Here is a 23703-nt window from a genome sequence, read left to right on the forward strand (position 1 = left end):
TATTGTGACATTCTGGCACTCTTGTTTATTCTTATGAAAAGTGTTGAAAACCTGGTTTCGTGGCATTGACGCGTTTCTTGTTTCAAATTAAAATGGGTATATCTCCATAACTAATGAAGATACTGATCTGAAATTTCATTTATGTCAACAGATTTATTTGGCAGATCCTTCTCTGTTTACTTACATTATTTTTTTTTTAATTACTTCCCTTTTACGTTACTATAAATAGCTTATTTTTAGTAAATTTTTTTTCTTTTTGGTTAAATTTTTTCCCTTTGTTTTTCCTGTGCTTTGGACTTTGATATTTTTTCTGAGGACCTTAATGTCCTCAAGTGCAATGATAACAGGTGAGCGATATAGGGCCATGATGTATTCATTCAATTGACAAGGCTGTTGAATAGTCGTTTTAGTTTCAAGTTATAAGGTTTCACACAATAGTTATGTATTAAAAATAAAAAATGAACATTTTTTTGTACATCCTTTGCAGTTGTTTTATATGTGCTAGCCCAAATTCAGAAATTTCAGTTTAATTTACATTATCATTATGAACTGCTGTATTTAACATAACTTGCATCTTCTCTTCTTTTCCCCTAGATAACTGAGCCAGCTGAAAGTTTCACCTTGACCTTGAGTGAGGCCACCGGAGGAGCTTTAATTGGTCAGAATTCTACATGTACTGTCATCATCAGAGAAAATGACTATCCTGTATATTTTCAAGGTAGGTAATTTCGATAAAACAAGGGAGAGAATTTGATGTTTTTACCTTAAATGTTTTTCTGCAACATTCATTTACAGGTATTGTTGTTTGATTGCTGTTCAAAAACATGTACATATAAGGATTGTCAGGATGCCATTTGTAACATCACATCCTTTGATCAGTAGGTGTTTGGTTAAAAGGTGTTTTATATATAAGATATTACAAACACTTCACTGTATTGTATTGCAGACATTTAAACAGTTTAATGCGGAATGTATAACAAATATTTAAACCATGCACATGGAATATGTGACAGATATTTAAACAGTTTATGTGGAATTTGTTACTGCTGCTATTTTAACATTTTATGTGGAATATTTACAGACATTTATGCAGTTTATAGGGAATGTGTGACAGGCATTTAAAAAATCCATGTGGAATATATAACAAATATTTGATGCGCTTTTCAGAGCTAGCATACGAAGTGGAGGAACCGTCACAGACGTCCATTTTTGTTCGCCGTGATGGACCTACAGACGATGCTGTCACCCTGAAATACCAGACTATTGATGGTACTGCCAGTAGTATGTCCGGAGACTATGAACCCAAAATAGCAGGGCAAGTCACCTTTAATACTGGAGAGGCTCAAAAAGAAATACTAATACGCGTCCTGGATGATTCTGTTGCAGAAGGACCTGAGACGTTTTACCTGCAAGTCTATGATATCATAGGTATGTACTGTCAATACAGAAGAGTAGAATATTTACATTGAAAAATTAACGGGTTTTTGTTTCCTGAACTTAATGTGTGTTCATTATCCTCAGTACTATTGTATTTACTTAATGTTGATTGTAACAAAAGTTTGTTTAGTCGCTCTTAGACTAGTCATTTTTTTATGCCCCCACTTTGGGGGGGGCATATAGATTTGCCCTTGTCCGTCCGTCCTTCCAGCCGTCCGTCCTTCCGAGAATGTTGTGTCGCGCCTAGTTCCAAAAGTATTTGAAGTAGAGTTACAAAACTTTACAGGAATGTTGGTCAGCATGTGTAGTTTTGCACCTGAGATTTCGCGTCCGGATTCATTCAGTCATGTAGGAGTTATGGCCCCTGACTGTAAAAATTGGTCATTTTAGTGTTGTGTCGCGCCTAGCTCCAAAAGTATTTGACGAAGAGTCACAAAACTTTACAGGAATGTTGGTCAGCATGTGTAGTTTTGCACCTGGGGTTTCGCGTCCAGATTCATTCAGTATTGTAGGAGTTATGGCCCCTGACCTAGGAAAAAATTGTCATTTTAATGTTTTGTCGCGCGTAGCTCAGAAAATATTTTACCTAAAGTCATTACAAAGAACTTCATGCCTGTCTACATACTTCTCAGACCACAGCATAGTCATCGTTGAGTTCAAGCAACATTAAAATGCGGTGATGGACAGGTATCTAAAAATCTCAAGAAAGCATAGATCTGTGTCCTTTGTCATGTAGTGCAGGTTAAATGTATGTGAAATATATGTAAGATATAATCCTGTAAGTAACTTATAAACTCAACATATGTGACTAATAAGCCATATGTAAGTGACTTTTATGTTATACATGTAGCATAAGCCACATATAAGTGACATACAAGCCACATATAAATGACATAATTAAATGCTTTATATATGTGACATATAAGTCCCATATAAGTTACATATAAGCCAAATATAAGTGACATATAATCTACATGTAAGTGACATATTAGCCACATATAAATGACATATAAGCCACATGTAGGTGACATAAACTGACATGTAAGTCATATATAAGTGACATAAATGCTGCATGTAAGTGACATATAATCCAAATGTAAGTGACTTATAATCCACATGTAAGTGACATATAAGCCACATATAAGTTACATATAAGCCACATATAAGTGACATATAAGCAACATACAAGTGTCTAGATTTCTTTCGAATAGCCGTTTAAACCTCATTTAAAAAAAAATGTGGTAAACTTAGAAAAAAAAGAATTGCATACTTGATATATTTTACAGGTGATGTGGTCTTCAACAGTACAAATCAAGTCAACATAACAATTCTAGATAATGATGAAGCTTACGGTATCTTCCATTTTGCTGCTCCATTCTCACAGGAAGTGGAAGAAGGCAGCAGTGTAAATTATGCGTGAGTTTTTTGAAATGTCAAAATTGTGCCTAAAGGAGGTACTACAGTTTAATTGCCATTTGAACACTTGTGCTTCACTGAAAGTTGTGTTAGACTTTTATTCTATTTGTGCCTTCTTAGTACTAAGTTAATAATATTATGTGTTTTAACTGTTGAAGATTTTATGTTTTAATAGTCATTCTTACAATTTTGCTCTAGATTTCAGTTGCAAATACATAATTATCTTTTTTTTTTTTCTTTTTTTTTTTAATGAAAACCATTTTCACTTATGTCCTAAGTCAGAGAATTCAGGGAACCATGGGTTAGATTTAAACAACTCTTTCAGGTCTGAAAACTCAGGTTTTTGGAAACAAAAAAAGGTGCCATCCATACCCTTACAGAAGCAAGCCTCTGTGGCGTACATGCTGCGTATTTGCTGTGTATATGCCGCGAACACAGTAGTACGCCAGAGGAGTACATTTTACATACACTGCATGCCGCGTACATGCCGCGTACTATTTCGATGAGTACACAGCATGTACGCAGGAGGTCACTAGTACACTTCAAGTACGCAGCACAGACTCTGAAAATTTAAGGAGTACACTGCATGTACGCAGGAGGGACTTGTACAAGAAAATAGTACACTGCATGTACACCGCAGATACTTCGAAATTTATAACACTTATATTTAGTTGCATTAAAGTTGTTTCCCCTTGATGCAGTTACGCCATTTTCTTCAGATGTATACCAAATTACATGCTACAAAAATTGATTTATTTCATTGAAAAGTGGATGAAGAAAAGCATACTAATTTATTTGATAACATCAATCTACATTATTTTGGTAAGGGTAAATACTTATTGATGCATGTCACTTATCTTTTTTCTGTTTTTTTCTGTCCAAATGATCAGCATTTGCATAAGAAAGTTGGTGGGGTAAGGAATTTACATTATCACAGCAGTTTCGCCACAAGAGTACACAGCATGTATGCAGCAGGAGTACACAGCATGTACGCCGCAGGACTCGGGCCAGGAGTACACATAATGTACGCCGCAGGAGTACACAGCATGTACGCCGCAGGAGTACACAGCATGTACGTCGCAGGGGTAGTACACCGCAGGCTCATTTGCATGTGAAAAGTGTATGTGCCACGTACATGCTGCGTACTATTTCCCGCATACTAAATTCCTCCAGCGTACATCCTGTGTACTATGTAGTCCACAGCATGTACGCAGCAAGTAGTACGCGGCAGAGCTCATTTGCATGTCAAAAGTGTACTACAAACGTACTATCGGTGTATGTGCGGTGTATATCCTGCGTACTATTTAAAGCCCTTGATTTCAGTACACATCATGTACGCATCATATACGCTGTATGTACACAGCAAGAGTACGCAGCAGGCCTTTTTCTTCTGTAAGGGTAATGGAAAAGGTATCTCTTTTTTCTAATAACTCCTATAATAATATTATTATTATATGATGATTTAATTTTACTTTATTTTTAGTATAACAAGAGATGGAGGAACATTTGGTGGTGTTGAAGTTTTCTATGAACTATTCCATACGCTCACAAATGAGAAAGCGTACAATGGTGGAGATTTTGTGGTTGCCGAGGGTCTGAGTGAACGGTTTGAAAAAGGGGAGAGAACAAAGTATATCTCCCTTAGTCCACGCGATGATGATGAACCAGAAAATGAAAGAACGTACACCATATTGATAACCAGAGTAGAGGGTTTGTATTTACTTACTATATTACCGTAAAGTCAGATATTTTTGTGAGACAAAAAATTACCTGTCGTTAAAATTCAAATTTAGTTTATATGGTAGAATGTTTAAAATACTTCCCCAAATAGTTAAATACAAATATAAGACTATTCACAACAACAGTAATGACTCTTTAATGATTCTTACTTGTTTTAATTGTTCACTAGATGTTTCAGTTTGAAAAGGCATCAGTTGTAAGGCCCTAGGATGGTTGTTCAGTCGAGTTAACCTTTTAGAGTTTGAATTAATGCATGGTGGGTGGGGAGTGGGAAGCATCTCTTTAATCAGTAAAATATGGTGGAAGCCCTTGTTAGGACTTGAAACTCTAAGAAAAGCTATGGTAACTTGAGTCTTCCCATTAATAAAAAATTCTCCTAAAACATTGAAAGAATGAACAGAATAAAATGATTAGGTAGACAGAAAAACATTTTTATTTGACATTTGTTGAATTTATACTTTTCCTTGAAGAAACTATGAGCTGATTATTGAATTCAGTATTTTCAATTTTCAGTGTTTGATGGTAGGACAGACGTTTCACTTGCAAGGATCGCTGATGTTGACACATCAGCGACTATTACAATACTGGCCAGTGACAGCCCAAACGGGAAGTTTGGTTTCCCGGTAGAATCACAGGCAGTGAGTATAGCAGAAGATTACTACCCTGGTATGGCAAGCACTACCCAGGTCAGTTTGAAAGTGGAGCGACGGATGGGAATCTTTGGTACTGTGGAGGTTTGTACATGCATCTTTATATTCAGTTACTTTCCAAATTTTCCTACCATTTTCTTTTTGCAATGGTTGATATATTTCCCCATTTTTTCAATACTTTTTTGTATCAGTTTCCATGCAAGGCAGATCCGTTTTTAGCTCACCTGCTCAGGTGAGTTTTTGTGATCGCTCGATGTCCAGCAGCTGTCTGTCTGTCTGTCAACATTTAGCTTGTGTATAGAGGCTGTATTTTTCAATTGATCTTCATGAAATTTGGTCAGAATGATTGCCTTGATAAAGTCTAGGTCGATTTTGAATATGGGTCATCTGGGGTGAAAAACTAGTTCACAAGGTAAAATAAAAAAACAACCTTGTGTATGCGATAGAGGCTGTATTTTTCATTTAATCTTCATGAAATTTTGCTCAGAATGATTGCCTTGATGAAATCTAGGTCGAGTTCTAATATGGGTCATCTGGGTTCAAAAAATAGGTCACTAGGTCAAATCAAAGAAGAACCTTGTGTATGCAATAGAGGCTGTATTTTTCAATGATCTTCATGAAATATGGTCAGACTGATTGCCTTGTTGAAATCTAGGTCAAGTTTGAATATGGGTCATCTGGGGTCAAAAACTAGATCACCAGGTCATATCAAAGAAAAACATTGTGTATGCGATAGAAGCATTATTTTTCAATTGATCTTCATAAAATTTGGTCAGAATGATTGCCTTGATAAAATCTAGGTTGAGTTTGAATATGGGTCATCTTGGGTTAAAAAATAGGTCACTAGGTAAAATCAACTAAAAACTTTGTGTATGCGATATAGAGGCTGTATTTTTCAGTTGATCTTCATGAAGTTTGGTCAGAATGATTGCCTTGATAAAATCTAATTCAGATTTGAATATGGGTCATCTGGGATCAAAAACTAGGTCAAAGAAAATACTTGTTTAAACTCAAGAGACCACATTTTTGGTCCAATCCTAATGAAAATTGGCCAGCATATTTGTTTCCATGAAATCACTAGGTCAAACATGTTTACACTGTTATGTTGTGTTTCTCAGGTGAGCGACCTAGGGCCATCTTTGCCCTCTTGTTCAAAAATATTCACCGAGTGTAAGTTGAGTGGGTCATAATGTTTTTACTTTATATGAATTATGTCTTACATGATTCTGCCTTTGCGACCATTGCAGACCAAGATCTGCCTGCACATCCTTGCAGGCTGATCTTGGTCTGCCTTGCCGGCTGATCTTGGTCCACATTGTTTGCTATTCAGTTAGTAAAGTTTCAGTGAACACCCCTTCAAATAGTAAATAGTATTGCCCAAATTGAATGATGGAACTGTCTATTTTAGAAATTTAGCAGGGTAAGGATGAAAGTATGGTACTTGTGATACTGATGAATCCATTCTTCATGTAAAAATCTGAGAATTTAATTTTCATTTCAGGTGATGTGGGAAGCATATTCTGACAGGGTTGCTGGGGGATTGCCAAAAGTTTATGACCTTATTTTCCTGGGAACCATCCCATCCAGCTTAATGCTGGTACCCAGTCTTCGGAGACCAGGAACTGGAACACATGTTGTCTCATTCTCAGGAAACTCAGGTAAATTGTGCTGGGGACCATGCATTTAGTCTACTTTAATGCTGTTTAGGTCCAGCTTGAGAACAGAGGGAACCATTCTTTCAGACTTAATGCTGGTACCTAGGCTTAGAGTTAAGGAACTGGAACAAATGTTGTCTCATTCAAAGGAAACTCAGGTAAATAGTGTTGGGGAACATTCAGTCTACTATAATGCTGTTTTAAGTTCAGTTATATAAGACAGGGTACCAGTCCTTCAAGTAACATGCTGGTACCCAGCCTTCAGAGACCAGAGAATTTTATTTATGAAAACTCAGAAAAACAGACTGAATTTTCCTGCATATAGATTTTTCTCTGAGAGTTATATGCTGATGGTTTAACTATCAAGGCAACCAGAGTTATGACTATAAAAATATAATCTGTAGTTATGGCCATCTATTGGTGATTAAAAGTTTATATTTTAAACACTCACTCTCAACCTGGATGCACAAGTTTAGAAAACTGTATGATGTATGTGTTAAAATTACTAAAATTATCTTTTAAAAACTTCTTGAATAAGCAAGATGTGTTTATGATATGTAAAAATAATGAGTGTTTGCTAAAAGGTTGGTATTTGAGACATTGTGTACACAGACTTATCATAGAAATATAGAGACAAGTACAAATGTACTGCAGGTCATTGAGATGTCCCCTAGTGGTTGAATGTGTGCCTGTCTAGAGACGCCAGCCAGGGATTTAGATCAGCAAATGGTTGAATATCTCACTTAAGCTATATCGTGTGACATTATGGTGATTTTTTGTCACAGAAGCAACCTTGTGATGTTATTTGTCATTTCTTATCCATTCAACAACAGTTACTGTAGTCGTTAACCATCAGCCTGCTGGCGGCAAGTGATTCTGCCTTTTTGACCAGTGCAGACTGATCATGGTCTGCACTGCTCGCTATTCAGTCAGTAAATTTTCAGTGAACACCCCTTGGAATAATAAATGGTATTGCCCAAATTGAATGATGGACCAGTCCATTTTAGAAATTTAGCAGGATAAAGGTTAACAACTAGTACTGTTAACATATTTTTTGAAGTTCTGAACAAGAACAACTGAGATCTGAGATCAAAAATGGAGAAATGACAAAATGTGTAGAAACATTAACCCTTGCCCTGCTAAATTTCTATAATGAACTTGTCCATCTTTCAATTTGGACAGTACCATTAAGTGTTAAAAGGGGTGCTTAACAAACAGATACTGACTGAATAGTGAACAGTGCAGATCTAGATCAGACTGCATGAATGTGCAGGCTGATCATGATCTACACTGGTTGCAGAATCAATCATGTCCAGCATGATAAGGGTTAAGGACTACATACCTTTTACATTCATACCAAGTAAAATGATTTATTTTTGTATTTTGAATATTTCAGCGGCCTTAATTCTCATTCACAACTTTTTGCAACCACCAATGGAAGAAATAGTGGATGGATTTAGTATCAGTGCCTGGGTCCAGCCCTTTTCTTTAACAAATGGCTACATCATGGCTAAGACAAACCCAGATGGTTCCCGGCACTTCTATACCCTCAGAATGGCCACCAACAGTCTACAGACTAACCTTACTTTTGGATATTCCATCACAGGGTCAAATGTAAGTGATAATTTTGTAAAAGCATTATTTTATTTCACCATATCATAGGCCATATGTTTATTTACCACTGTGAAAAGTTTCATTAAAATCTATATTGTGGAAAAAAAATTCATTCGCGAAATTGTTATGAAAGTTGCGATTTTCTCATAGACACCCGTTATGAGAAATTGCGTGAGGTTCAAATTTTTCAAATCAGTCTAGCCAAAAATCAAGTACACGACCCTATCTTTTTTATTTGCTGAATTTTCTTAGTATGTTCCAAAGTTTTGAAAAATAAAGTTTAATCAAGTTCTACCTTGTAGGAAAAATTTTGATCCGAACATGCAGATGGACCTTAAGGGTCCTTTAGGGTACACAGTAAAAAGGTACATTGTAGAAGGGAAAAATGAAAAACTGAAATACTCTTTGTTTAAGGTCCTAAAAGGTACATTGTAGAAGGGAAAAATGAAATACTCTTTGTTTAAGGTCCTAAAAGGTACATTGTAAAAGGGAAAAATGAAAAACTGAAATACTCTTTGTTTAAGGTCCTAAAAGGTACATTGTAAAAGGGAAAAATGAAAAACTGAAATACTCTTTGTTTAAGGTCCTAAAAGGCACATTGTAAAAGGGAAAAATGAAAAACTGAAATACCTTTTGTTTAAGGTCCTAAAAGGTACATTGCAAAAGGGAGAAGTGAAAAAAAAACTGAAATATACTCCTTGTTTAAAAGCCCTTTTAGGTGGACTGTAATCAGGTATTTTAGGGTACAATGTCACATGGAAAAATGAAAAACTGATATCCTCTTGTCACAAGGCAATGACCATTTCAGATAAACTTCAAGTTCAGTTATTGTGTGTCAATGTATTTTTTCTTTATTCTTATTTTTTTCTAAATGTGTCTATAATTCCTGTTTTTGCATCAAATGTCAGATCTGTAGAGTGTGTTTATAAACATGTTTGTATACAAAGCAATGTTCCACAATCACGCTTTTACATTATATAGAATATATGTTACACAAAATATGATAAAACATAATATGACCCAAAATGACTTCTCTATTAAATAACAAATTTAATTATTACAATTTCCTTAGATTATCATTTTTAAATGTAACATCTTTTTTTGTCAGATATTTTCTTTGTTTCTTTAGCAGTTACTTGGTTGCCCAGTTGAAATATACAGGATTTCAAAATCAAAACCAGAGTTAGACTTTATTTTCCTGTGATATTTTTGTTGCTGAGCTAAAATGTGACGGTGGCTCTTATTTGCAGACATACGGTAAATGTACCAGACTGGCTTTATTTAACCTTTACCCTGCAAAATTACTAAACTGGACTGGATCATTCAGTTTGGGTAGTAACCAGCTGGTAGAACCACTTATTACTTTTAAGGGTGTTCACTGAAAATTTTCTGACAGAATACTGGTAGTAACCAGCTGGTAGAACCACTTATTACTTAAAAGGGTGTTCACTGAAAATTTTCTGACAGAATACTGAACCGTGCAGACACTGATCAGCCTGCACATGATCTTGGTCTGCACTGGTCTCAAAGGCAAAATCTCTTGCTGCTAACAGGTTAAAGACCATTGTAGTCTCTGTGATGCTTTGATAGAAGACATTGTTTCTGAAATCATTTATCCGTTTTCTCCAATTAATGGACGATCTATGTATGAAAAGAATTGGAACCACTGCCTTACCCTTGCATGAACGTAAGAGGCGACAATTTTATAGGGTCTTAACACTTGGTTTTGCTGTAACTCTGTGATTCCAGCAGGTATGCAAATTTTGATTCCATACCTCATGTTTTTATTTCGATGTATATGAGATGTGAAACCAAAATTTGTAGTCGTGTTTGGCGCCATATAACCTATACTGTGTTGGTGTGCCATAAAATCCAAATAAATAAGTATTGATAAGTTGGCAGTTACTTATGGAGAACAGGTCACCGTGGCCCAGTGGTTAAGGTGACTGCCTTGGGATTGGGAGGTTGAAGGTTTGAGCCCTATGGGGAGCGTTCGTCCAGGGCATGTTTGTTGTAGAACTTGTTCCCAAAAGGCCGGTTCGTGAGCTGCAAATAAGTAAAATGAATGGTTACTGACTTCTACCCACCTGACATATAGTGGTTAGAGTTGGGAGGTAATTAGTACACACCATAAAGGTGGAGGTAACGGACAAATGGTTTCAGAAACAATATCTCTTAAGCCAAATTGGCTGGCCCTTTCAATAGGGTTGACACTTTAATAAACAAGACATTTACCTTTACCTTTACTATTACATACTCCAGGAACACTGGTTAGAGTAAAGGAAATACTGAATAACTGGAATCCAAATGGCAATTTTTTAGATTGTCCTTGAAAAAAAATCTGAAATTTCAAATCATTTCAGTGTTGGGATATAGTGACAACTGAAAGATACACTGTGTAGAAATTATTATATGGGCAGCCGTTTCTGGTAACTGACTAAAGTTAAAAAAATTGCTTTCTTTATTTGAATGGTTAAATTGACTGTGAAGCTTAGATCAAATATTTATATATATGAATTTCCTCAATATTTGAAACTTTATTTTTACAGGGAATACAGGTTTGTTTTATCATGTTGTTGTTGTTGTTGTTGTGTAGAGTATGTGATCAAATGCTTGTCTGTAACACTTGACTTTTTAAACTTGCATGTGCATGTATGTGACTTATTATTAACAGCTTTTGATCACTGTTCATTTACATAGCTAATAATTACATGGAATTGTAGTGCACCAGTGTCCTGTATGCTTTCTTAATGAAAAATAATTGTGTTCTTGTAGAAAGTAACAGTAAATATGAAAATTACAAGTTATTCACATGCATGTTGTGTGTTTTGTCTAACACCTAGGATACTGATAGTTTTCTGTATTCCAGATAACATGCTGTGAATTTTGTTACATATTGCACTCTTGTCACTATTTTCACTTGTGTTTTGCAAAAATTTGATACAATATTTATTTTGATAAAATGTGCATGTTAATTTCACGGCAAGTGTAACATTTTTGAGCTGCACCTTGAGAAAACCAACATAGTTCATTTGCGACCACCATGGATCCAGACCAGCCTGCGCATCCGCCCAGTCTGGTCAGGATCTATGCTGTTCGCTAAGGGTTTCTTCAATTGCAATAGGCTTTGAACACAAACAGAATGGATCCTGACCAGACTGCGCGGATGCGCAGACTGGTCTGGATCCATGCTGGTCGCAAATGCACTATGTTGGTTTTCTCATGGTGCGGCTCATTTTTTCTTTAACTGTTATGTCTTTCAACATATTAGCCAATTTATTTTCTGCTTTAAGGCATAACGTAATGGAAAAATATAAATACATTTATTCAAAACAAGTACAGTATTTTTTTTTTGTTGACTAAGGGAAACTATCAAAGTAATCAAAATTTATAAATCTTTTAAGAGTTATCTTTTCTTGACATGATTTTTTTCCCCTTTTAGGAGAATGCATTTGAATATGTGACATATCAGCGTAACATAGAGGACACTATGTGGCATCATGTTGCTGTGACAGTGGATCAGGAAACAATCAACTTCTTTATAGACGCAATTATCATAGGCTCTCGACCTCTTGCCACTTTTCAGACCATCATAGATAACTTTGGTAGTTTAACGGTCGGAGCCAAGTACCCAGGAAGCGATCAGTTTAGCGGCTATTTACAGGATGTGAGAGTCTACAACAGGAAATTTACTGATGCGTAAGATGCAGTTGTTTTTAGCTTGACTATTCGAAGATTAGGGGAGCTATCCTACTCGCCCCGGCGTCGGCGTTAGCGTTAGCGTAGCATCACACAAATGTTAAAGTTTGTGTACCACCCCAAATATTTTCAAAGTCCATTGAGATATTGCTTTCATATTTTGCATACTTGTTTACCATCATGACCCCAGTCTGTAAAAAGGATGAGGCAACTCTATCAAGTATTTTGACTGAATAATGGCCCCTTTTCGACTTAGAATATGCTTATTGTTATGTTAAAGTTTTACTCATTGCTTATATTATACTATCAAGCACTGAGAATAGTCGAGCGCACTGTCCACTGACAGCTGCTCTTGTTACATGTTGATTTGACAAGAGAGAATTAACAAATTTTCTGTTTAAGATTTATTTTTTACGATTTTGCCAGAAAGAGTTACCAGTATTTGATACAACAGTTTAAAAGTTATATATTTAATCTAAACCTGTACATTCTTATCACTGAAATGTATATGATTTTATAATTTCAGTTCTTATGATGATATATCGTAAAAATGTAAAACAGTTATAATGATTTTAGGAAATGTTAAAGACAAGAGAGAAGTTAAAACAAATGTAAGCAATAAATATTTATAGACTGGATGTTCTGTATATTTATTATAACTTGTTTTGATAAACAACATTATAAAAAAAATTTTTCAGTGAGATTCTAGAGTTATACATGATGCCAGCTGGTCTTGACATCACCCCTATCTCGGGGTATATCACATACCCCACCGCTTCCCAAAACGGAAATATAGATATACAATCTATACAGGACAGCGAGGAGGAAAGTGACGAGAGATTTACTGTTCGTCTGCTTGCAGCAAAGGGTGGAGCTTCACTTTCTCTCAGTGACAATCTAGCCACTGTAACAGGTTTGTAGACTTTCATGGTACTTTTGGACTGTGAAGGTATCAGTGTTGGTCTTCTGTTTTGTTAAAGCTAAGTTGTCTAATGCTTGATAAAATTTTTGTAGTGTATTGTATATTTTAATACATTAAAGTGATAATGTGTATCAAATGAAATAATTTCAGCAGAAACATCTAATGGTTAAAGATTTGTGTGTTTCAATATACTGTGAAACCATTACTATTCCTGGGGACACTTTTTTTGTTGTTGTGTCAATCCACAAATCATTATCCCCACAAAATAGCTGTTCCTGACAAAATCCTAACATTTTGTGCAAAAGTTTCTAGGCCAGAGTTTTTATTTTCAGTGTTGAAAAGTGACAATGCCAATGGGTTGTTTTCTTTTCCTCAACAATGTCAGCCTGCACTGCCAGCTACAGAAAGCACGAGCATCACGTGCACAATAGCTCGACAGCGTGGAGATGATGGTCAGGTGATCGTAACATGGGCAGTTTATCAGTTGTTTTCTGGTCAGTTCACTCTAGCATCGGAAGACTTTGTAGAATATACAGGACAAGTTGTGTTTGAAGCAGGTGATAGATCAGAGGTAAGAACTTTCAGTGACCCCTTTCTGATTGATGACAAAACAGTCATTGATTTGGTCAGATTTCAAGTAAAAAAAAAACAACATGTAAGCAGTTATTACATGCTTTTAATTGGTGTTTATGTTATAATATACCAGTTCTGTCATCTGAAGGGGCTGCCGTGGCCAAGTGGTTAAGGTCGCTGACTTCAGATCGCTTGCCCCTTATTGATGTGGGTTAGAAACCTTGCTAGAAGTGTAGATTTCTCCATGTGAGGAAGCTATCTGGCTGGCACACAGGAGGTCAGTGGTTCTGCCCTGGTACCTGCCTATGCCTGAAATGATGCTTGGTAAAGCACCTTAGGTCTTCCCCCACCTAGCCTGCTGGCGGCATGTGAGTCTGCCTTTGCGACGCAGGCTGATCATGGTCTACACTGTTCGCTATTCAGTCAGTAAATTTTCATTGAACACCCATTTGAATAATAAGTGGTACTGCCCAAATTGAATGATGGACCAGTAAATTTTAAAAATTTAGCAGGCTAAGACCTAAATATGTTGGTGTGCCTCTAAACCCAACTAAATAAAAAAAACAACACAGAAGTTCTTTTATCTGTGGAATGCACAGAAGATTGCTGGTCTGGCACAAGGTATTTTGGAGTTACCGTGGTTTAGCAGATGGTTACATGAACGGTCTGTTCACATGATGTAATGATGTAGATACAGGTTTAAATTTCCAGTCTTTTTTTTTGAAGGAACGTAGTAACTATTTGATTCTACTTTTCTTCTCTGTAAGTAATGAAAAAGAAAATGAAAGCATATGAAAGAGACTGTTGATACATGTTTTTTATTATAGGCAGTCATTTTACATCTGTTTTCATTGTAGACATTCAGTGTGCAGCTTAAGGCTGATGGAATCCCAGAACCTGAAGAGGTGTTTGAGATAAGACTTGTTAATGTTACCACAGAAGATGGCACTGTGGGTACTACAAACATAAGTGGGGCCAGCATTGACACGACCTTGCGCAGCTCAGTGGTCACGATGAGAGAAAATGACTTCCTAAATGGATTGTTGCAGTTCTCGACATCTCTGATACCTCCAAGGCCAGAAGATCCCTTCATACCACCAGCGCAGGAACGACCTACCGTGAGTGTTATTTCTTGTTTATCTGAATGTTGATTTTGACGTTAAGTTAGTGGACTTGTAAATGACAGACAGAAATTTCCATTTGCTTACATGTTCTCAGTTTGTTATTTCGGCACTCTCAAGTATGAAAGAAAAACTGGGTGCTTATAAATGCTACATTATGAGTCGGGGAAAATGCCGAAACGTCGAACAAAAATACGTAATCACATTGTCATTACAGGTCTGCCACTATAAGTTGAGTAACCTGATGTATCTAATGAAAATGTGTATTTTAACTATATTTAGAATTTAACCAAACATGCATTTGCCATTACATATTCACTTCATTAATATAAGGCAAATTTATGGAAAGGTAACATCTTACTATTTCAAAGTTTTTGAATTTTGCAGAAGACAAAGAAAATTTAATGTGCTAGTATTTATTACACAATCTTTATACATCTCAAATATATGTATAAACTCCTATCATTATGTAAATAGGGTCCAGTGGCAGGCGGTTATGTCTAAAGACAATTTGTTTTAAGGATCTATATCAGAAATTTGGCATCCGTTTCTGATTCATGAAAGAAAATGTAGCCAGTTACTTCTGTAGAACGAGTAAAATCGGTGCTTGTTGAAGTGGTAGTTAGTGATAAGCCGAAAAATAACAATAACCAACAGACAGACATTAGTTTATTAAATAAAATCAGTGAATTAATTTTTAAAATTTTATCTCCCTTTTGTATATAGGTAAGAGTAGCCGAGGAGGCTGGGATAGTTCGCCTCCTAGTGGTGAGAGCACAGGGCTATCAAGGGGAGGTAACTGTTGAGTGGAAGACAACTGATGGTACTGCTAAAAGCTTTGGAAAAACACCTCCAGATTATTCTGTGAGCATACATTTACTTTGTTACAATTAGTTTTAGCTCATCTGATTTTTTGAAAAAAAGTGATGAGTTATTGTCATCACTTGATTGGCGTCGGAGTTGGCATTGGCGTTGCCTTGTTAAGTTTTATGTTTAGGTCAGCTTTTCTTCTAAACTGTTGGAGCTATTGCTTTGAAACTTGCAACACTTGTTCACCATCAAAAGCTAACTCTGTACAGCAAGAAACATAACTCCATCCTGCTTTTTGCAAGAATTATGGCCCCTTTTGGACTTAGAAAATATCAGATTTCCTAGTTAAGTTTTATGTTTAGGTCAACTTTTTTCCTTTACAGTCAAAGCTATTGCTTTAAAACTTGGAACAGTTATGCGCATTAAAAGCTGATTCTGCACAGCAAGTACCGTAACTCTGCATTGCTTTTTGCAAGAATTATGGCCCCTTTTGGACTTGAAAATCATTGGTAGGACAATATTCTATTATACAGAGACAAAAAAATCAGATGAGCATCTGCACTCGCAAGGGGGTGCTCTTGTTATTTTAAGACATGGATGCTAGAGTGAGGGAGTTTCACTGTACTATGAAATTCTTATTAAATGAGAGGGATTAATATTCATATATTTAATGGGTTTTTATAGGCCTGTGAAACAGAACGTATTATGGGAATTCTGCTGCGGTATGCACCAGCTTTCACTAAAGTTTTCTGCTCTCTAACAGAAGCTGTTCTTATCCAGTGTTCACCAGACTTGGTCACAATGTTTATGGTCATAATGTATTGGCCAACTCGAATATCAGCTGGATTGTCCCAGTGGCTCTGGAGTTATGGCCCTTGAATTACTCAAAATTGCTAAAGTTGACAATGTCCACTCTCTAACTTTAGAGGTTCTTATCCAATGTTCACTAAACTTGGTCTCGATATCAGTAGGCATAATATCTCAGCCAAGTTTGACAACCACAGGATTGTCTGAATGTCTAGAGTTATGACCCTTGAGCCTCTGCTCTCTAACTTAAGAAGTTCTTATCTAATGTTCACCAAATTTGGTCAAGATGTTTATGGGCATAATATCTCAGACAAATTCGATAAATAGTCCGATACTCACAGTGAGTGATGAACCTTTAATTACTTTAAACTATGAAAATTGACAGTGTCCACTAAATAAATCAAGCAATTCTTATCCAATGTTTACCAAACTTAGTCAGAATGTTTATAGGCATATTATCTTCTCCAGATTGGATAACCAGGCAGATACTCTTGTCACTCTTGAGTTATGGCCCTTCAGTAAGTGAAAAGTTGTCTGGTAAATAAGTAGAGTGTTTTAAAAGTCAAGTAATTTGCTTTGATGCTCGCATTTTGTGACAGCTTGCTAATCTTGTTTCATACCTTAGGCTAGAATTAACACCCAGTACACAGCTATGGTCTTCTAAAATTTGAAATCCATGAAATTGTATTCTTGTGAAGCAGCTTACTTCTTGCCAAAGGCGAAAAGTTGTCAATGAATTCAAATAGGCGTAGACTTTAAATTTTGTATGTCCACGGTTGGAGTGTTTGTGTACAACCTGTAAATTGTAGCATTATATTATGCAACACAGATTTTATATACAGATCATGAATTTCTTTTTATTGTATACTTGTATGAATTCTGTCAAAAATACGGCTTGTATTTCACAAGTAAATACGAACAGTCTGAAAAAAATCGGTATTGTACCTTTTGCATCGTATGTTGCTGGACTACTTTCATTTAATATGCATGACACAGTTCTATAAATTGCACACACAAAAACTAAAGTTCAACCGCATGTTTTGAGCCGTGACGGAATGATACACTTTTTCAATTGGGTTATATCAATATTCGGTCCATACCTGGCTGAAAAATCTCTATAGAGTAAGTTGGTATGTATGTTTTATTTACCATGAACTTGATTATATCACTGGCGCAATTGGTAGAGCGTAATGATTACAAACCGTGAGGTGCGAGTTCAGGCCCAGATTACAGCCGTATTTTTTCTCTAGTATACAGATTATTTTTATTTTATCTTAGTCAAGAATCTTTGAAGACTCTTTTTAAAAACCATTTTGTATATTTTGATAATAATGTTTGACTTATTTTTTTTCATTCTTTCCATACTTTAAATATATTTTGCTACTTTTATTTCAATTTAATTCATGTCGCATAATTTCAACTTCACTTGCTGTGTCTGCTGACGACCCTTCAGCTGTTTTAGTCAGTGAACTGCACAACTTTCTCATGCAGTGTTTATTGAAACAAATGGTTAAAAACAAGTATGCCCACGGGCAGAATGTCGAGCCTGCCAGCTGTCAAGCATGACCTTGACCTTAGACCTAGGGACCTGTTTTTTGTGCATGACACTCCGTATCATAATGGTGAACATTCTTGTCAAGTTACATCAAAATCCCACCTGCATGAAGAAGAAATGCTCCGGACAAACTTAGTTTGATCTTTGACCTCCAACTTTGACCTTGACCTTAAAGATAGAAACATGGGGTTTGCACTTGACACTCCTTCTCATTGAGGTAAGCATTCATGCCAAATATAAACAAGATTGGTCCATGCATGTCAAAATTATGGTCCAGACAAAATCAGACAGACACATGCACAGACGCATGCACATATACCGACCCGCCAAAAGTGATGACTAAGTTGAGCTCACCGTCAGCGGGCTCGACAAAAATTTAGAATGTGAACTTACCAAGGCTCGAACCTCGAAAAGTAAGTTTGTTAAGCCAACGCCATATCCTTTGGGCCATGCATTTGTTTACATTCATCGATAACTTATACCACATTACTAATTGTATTACATAATTATATGCTCCTACCCTTTTTTGGCGAATCAACTGTCCTGCATAAATTAGTCACGGCTCAAAAAACGTGGTCGACTTGTACACTCAGTTAAAATAACATTGATAAACATTGAAGATTTTGTTTGATAACAAAATAACAAACAAAAAGGTAGAGGTATACAATAAATGGGTCATTATAACAGCTTAGCTAGATCTGGGACTTTGTATTCATCTCTCGCAGATTTTGCCAGGTCAGATCACACTTAGCGCTTGTGCATCTCTCATGATCTGTCCTGGCAAAATCCAGTCAAGCCGAATACAGCATCCCAGATCAAGATAGTATTATAATAACCCAATTTTATGAGATGGAAAACTTTTCAGTCACAGTTGCATCATGTTATACCTATTTAACATATAGAGTTATAATTGGCAGTAATTTCATCTATGAAGTGTTGGTTTCAAAAAGACTTTATACACGATTTGTTTTGTGTGCAATACATTTCTCACATACAAAAAAGATGGATTGTGCAATAATTTTCTGGAGGAACATGCAAAGAATTTTTCACTCACAATGTTTTGTTATGCAACATGTTTCTCAACAGGTTTCCCCCATATAAAGTTACATTATGCAATGATTCTTTCATGATATAATGCAAAGGACTTCTCATTGTCAGTGTGTTATTATGCAACAGGTTTCTCACATATAAAGTTATATTTATCTGTACATATTTGATCATGCCAGAGTAGGCCATCCAGTTTATACATCATAATGCACTGCAGATTGGTGTCCAGTTGATCGTTCGGTTCGTGTACTGCCCATTTCGAGTAATTGATAGGTGCCGGACTGTCAGTGTTCATCCACATCCATTTCTTTATTTTGGTCATGTATGTTCCACTTGTCCACCAGCCCTTGGCATTACGAATCTCTGTATGATAAGAATAAATACAAAAGAAATATATACATGTATATATTATTTTCATAAGCATTTTTGATGTACATTTAATATAATTTTCCTGTTTTTAGTTTTGCTTTTAGGGCCCAACCCATAGGCAGGAGCCCTATCGTAATCACTCTGTCCTGACCTGTTCTGTCCTAAATTTACTTGTGTCATTTTTAGCTCGACTATACGAAGTATATGGAGAGGTATCCTACTCAACCCAGCGTCCGCGTCCTTCCGCGTCCCCACCTTGGTTAAAGTTTTTTTTACACTTTCTCTTTTTATACGCCCGTTTGAAAAACGGGACGTATTATGGGAACGTCCCTGGCGGGCGATATCTTCTTCATGCATGGAGGGATTTTGATGAAACTTGGCACAGTTGTTCACCATCATGAGACGGAGTGTCATGCGCAAGAACCAGGTCCCTAGGTCTAAGGTCAAGGTCACACTTTGAGGTCAAAGGTCAAATTCAAGAATGACTTTGTCCGGAGCATATCTTCTTCATGCATGGAGGGATTTTGATGAAACTTGGCACAGTTGTTCACCATCATGAGACGGAGTGTCATGCGCAAGAACCAGGTCCCTGGATCTAAGGTCAAGGTCGCACTTAGAGATCAAAGGTCAAATTAAAGAATGACTTTTTCTGGAGCATATCTTCTTCATGCATGGAGAGATTTTGATTTAACTTGGCACAATTGTTCACCATCATGAGATGGAGTGTCATGCGCAAGAACCAGGTCCCTAGGTCTAAGGTCAAGGTCACACTTAGAGGTCAAAGGATACAAGAATGAAAACTTTGTCCGGAGCATTTCTTCTACATGCATGGAGGGTTTTAATATAACTTGGCACAAATGTTCACCACCACGAGATGGAGTGTATTGCGCAAAAACCAGGTCCCTAGGTCTAAGGTCAAGGTCAAGGTCACACTTAGAGGCCAAAGGTCAGATACAAGAATGACTTTGTCCGAAGCATTTCTTCTTCATGCATGGAGGGATGTTGATGTAACTTGGCACAATTGTACACCATCATGAGACGAAGTGTCATGCGCAGGTCCCTTCTTTAGAATTACTTCCCTTTGTTGTTACTATAAATAGCTTGTAACTTTTTCATTACTAGTCGTAGGGAAAAACCAAGACCACTTTTCTGTGGTACAACATAGATGCTACTTTCAAATTTTAGGTGTATTTTAAGGTATCTCTACCTGGTAAGGAGTTTTTATGTGGATTTAGAAAAACAAAAAAATTACAATAATTACTACAAAATTAAAATTCCATTTGCAAATACAGGTGCTAGTGTAAAGAAATTTGCTGTGACGGGCGTATATTGTGACATTCTGGCACTCTTGTTTCTCATTATCTCTGTAATTACTTGATGGATTTGTTTCAGACTTAAAATAGTTATTCCTCATCATCACCCACATCATATGGCACAAGGGCCATAACTCTCATACCAATATTTTATGAATTATCCCCCCTTTTTACTAAGAATTTCAGGTTAAAGTTTTGATGCACTTTCACTCTATCTCAGTTATAATATTACTATATTGGTTTGACTCAGACTTAAAACAGTTGTTCAATATCATCTCCCACATCATATGACACAAGGTCCATAATTCTGGTACCAATATTTAATGAATTATCCCCCACTTTTACTTAGAATTTCAGGTTAAAGTTTTGATGCACTTTCACTCTATCTCAGTTATTACTAAATTGGTTTGATTCAAACTTAAAATAGTTGTTCAACATCATCACTCACATCATATGACACAAGAGCCATAACTCTTGCACAAATATTTGATGAATTATCTCCCCTTTTTACTTAGAATTTCAGGTTAATGTTTTGGTGCACTTTCACTCTATCTCAGGTATTACTAAATGGATTTGATTCAAACTTAAAATAGTTGTTCCACCTTAACACCCACATCATATGACCAAAGGTGCATAACTCTGGCACCAACTTTTTATGAATTATGCCCCTTTTTACTTAGAATTTAAGGTGAATTTTGATGCATTTTCACTATATCTTAGTAATTACTAAATGGATTTGATTCAAACTTGAAGTAGTTGTTCCACATCATCACTCACATCATATGACACAAGGTGTATAACTTTTGCACCAATATTTTATGAATTATCCCTCCTTTTTGCTTAGAATTATACTTATATAGTGTTTTGATACACTTTATCTTTATCTCTCTTATAACTTAATATTTTTGACACAGACTCAAGCTATTGTGCAATATCTTCATCCACCATTGGAGTCATTAAATACTCCACTGACAGCTCCAGCTTACTCAGATGTGCCCGTTTCACTATCCAGCATTGAAATAGTCGAGCGTGCTGTCTCCTGTGACAGCTTTTGTTGTTCACATAATAACTCCAAAATGAGTTTTGTTGAACTTTCACAAACAGCAGAGGAAATGCAGTATACAAGAACTATAACTCTTATCATGCTTTCTTTTTTATTATCTCCCTTTACCGGTATTTAATTAAAATGTCTTGGTCATAACTGAAAATCATTTAAACTATATAGAAAGATGGAAGACATTAAGGGAAACTGCTTTGCATTGGATAACACTATAACAACTATATTTAATAATTTTCAAATTATCTTCCTTTTTACATAAATTTTACTTGTCCAACGCATTATTCCAGAAGTACTGCATACATTTCAGTGAAACTTGAAACATAGAAAAATACTTCTGACCAAATTTAGAAAGATACTATCAAGCAAATTTGAGCAGAACATTCATATAAAAATATCAGATTATGACTATTCAAAGAATAGGTAGAGCTATTTGATAATTGTAGTATTTAAAGACAACAAGAAATAACTCATGCGTGCAAGTCGTCTGCTACTTAGAGTAAGGTAGTTCCAGTTAACAATCAAAAGTTCATTACAAGATAGTTACAGTACATAAATGAAAAATTTGTAGTTCACCAAAATTTATGTAACCCTTAACAACTGAATTAAAATACAAACCTGGATTATTTTGAATTTGAAATGAAACGAGGAAATGTTCTTTGAGAGATCCTAGTGCCACCAAACCACTGCCCATGGCTGTGCAGTATTCCCTAGCATCATACCATGTGGTATTGAAAGTTGAGAACATGTAGCAATCTGTCCAATCATCATAGCTCACAAATCCTTCTGGACAACGGTTTTTCTTCTTTTCATGGCCTTTCGATGTGACACTCTCTACCAATGATTCTATTCTTCTTGCACCACGTAGAACCCGTTTAGATAGATCTTTCATCTCCTTCACAAGTTTGTTTTCCAATTTTTCAAATTCAGACTCCAGTGTAGACATTTTATCTACCATATCACTGATTTCATATCCATTTTCCTCTGACCTTTTTGACCTTGACTGTAACCTTGATTTACTTTGACAATTTTCGTTGCTAGGCAACAGAGTTAATTTGTAGTTACAGTTATCAATATTTAATTCACATGTTGACTCTGTATTGGATAATCCAAAATATGATGAAATTGTACAAATAATCCACAAGAAATAAAGACCACACATATTATTCATTATTTACAGGAAAACAGACCAGTCTGCTCCACTAAATAAGATATATTTTCTCCCACATGAAATAGTAAACTTACGGCATGAACTCGAGTCAAAATATTTCATCAAAATATTCATCCATTGGTACAGATTTAAATTAATCTCTTTCCCTAATAAATAAGAAAGGAAAATGAATTTTCAAATCCTTTCATCAGTTGTACAATGTCGTGATTTAAATAAAATCAACAACTTTTGTATAGAGGGAAATTCAACTCCCTGAACTCACAATGAACACTGAATGAAATTAAGACATGATTAACATACACATCTGGTTTACAAATCAAATTTGTATTGAAAGAAGCTTAAAGGCATAAAAAAAATTCTAAAATGCGGTAAAAATTAAGAAAGGTAGTTTTCACTTAAATACAGGGTGTTATTAAAATTAGGTTACACTTTTTTCAATCATTTTTTTTTTATTTTATTTATTTATATGTTATTTATTGCTGTCAATCATTGATGAAAAGCAGTGCCTTCAAATAATGAGATAATTATGTAATGTGGAGTTGTAATTATCATTATACCAGATGCAGTTTGAGCACTTTTTTCATGATAAACACAATCAAAGATGGATGGTCACCAGGCAGCCACTAAGGGTGCCAAATTCATCCTTTACCTGTTCCACAGAATGATCTGGCCAGAAGGGCAGAGCATGAGAAAACTCATAGAACAAAGAGGCAGATATCTTTTAATACTTGCCTTTCTGGCTTATTT

General features: G+C 35.8%; 2 protein-coding genes across 2 annotated transcripts; one reads left to right on the top strand and one right to left on the bottom strand.

The window, feature by feature from the left end:
• LOC128558948 (adhesion G-protein coupled receptor V1-like) lies at window positions 1-15721 on the top strand. Its single transcript, XM_053549404.1, has 12 exons — window positions 1-718; window positions 1168-1428; window positions 2724-2853; window positions 4337-4563; window positions 5107-5327; window positions 6745-6901; window positions 8295-8512; window positions 11955-12211; window positions 12910-13124; window positions 13466-13704; window positions 14564-14824; window positions 15554-15721. Exons 2-12 carry the CDS (start codon window positions 1284-1286, stop codon window positions 15719-15721), a joined length of 2238 nt encoding a protein of 745 aa, XP_053405379.1. The 5' UTR covers window positions 1-718; window positions 1168-1283.
• On the bottom strand, window positions 15484-23235 carry LOC123523027 (C-type lectin domain family 4 member G-like). The gene is made up of 2 exons (XM_045300612.2): window positions 22404-23235; window positions 15484-19409 (listed from the first exon to the last, which is right to left on the bottom strand). Exons 1-2 carry the CDS (start codon window positions 22954-22956, stop codon window positions 19165-19167), a joined length of 798 nt encoding a protein of 265 aa, XP_045156547.2. The 5' UTR covers window positions 22957-23235; the 3' UTR covers window positions 15484-19164.
• Between the last annotated feature and the right edge of the window lie 468 nt (window positions 23236-23703).

This window comes from Mercenaria mercenaria, chromosome 8, assembly GCF_021730395.1.
Source record: "Mercenaria mercenaria strain notata chromosome 8, MADL_Memer_1, whole genome shotgun sequence".
In the NCBI taxonomy this organism is placed as follows: Eukaryota; Metazoa; Mollusca; class Bivalvia; order Venerida; family Veneridae; genus Mercenaria; species Mercenaria mercenaria.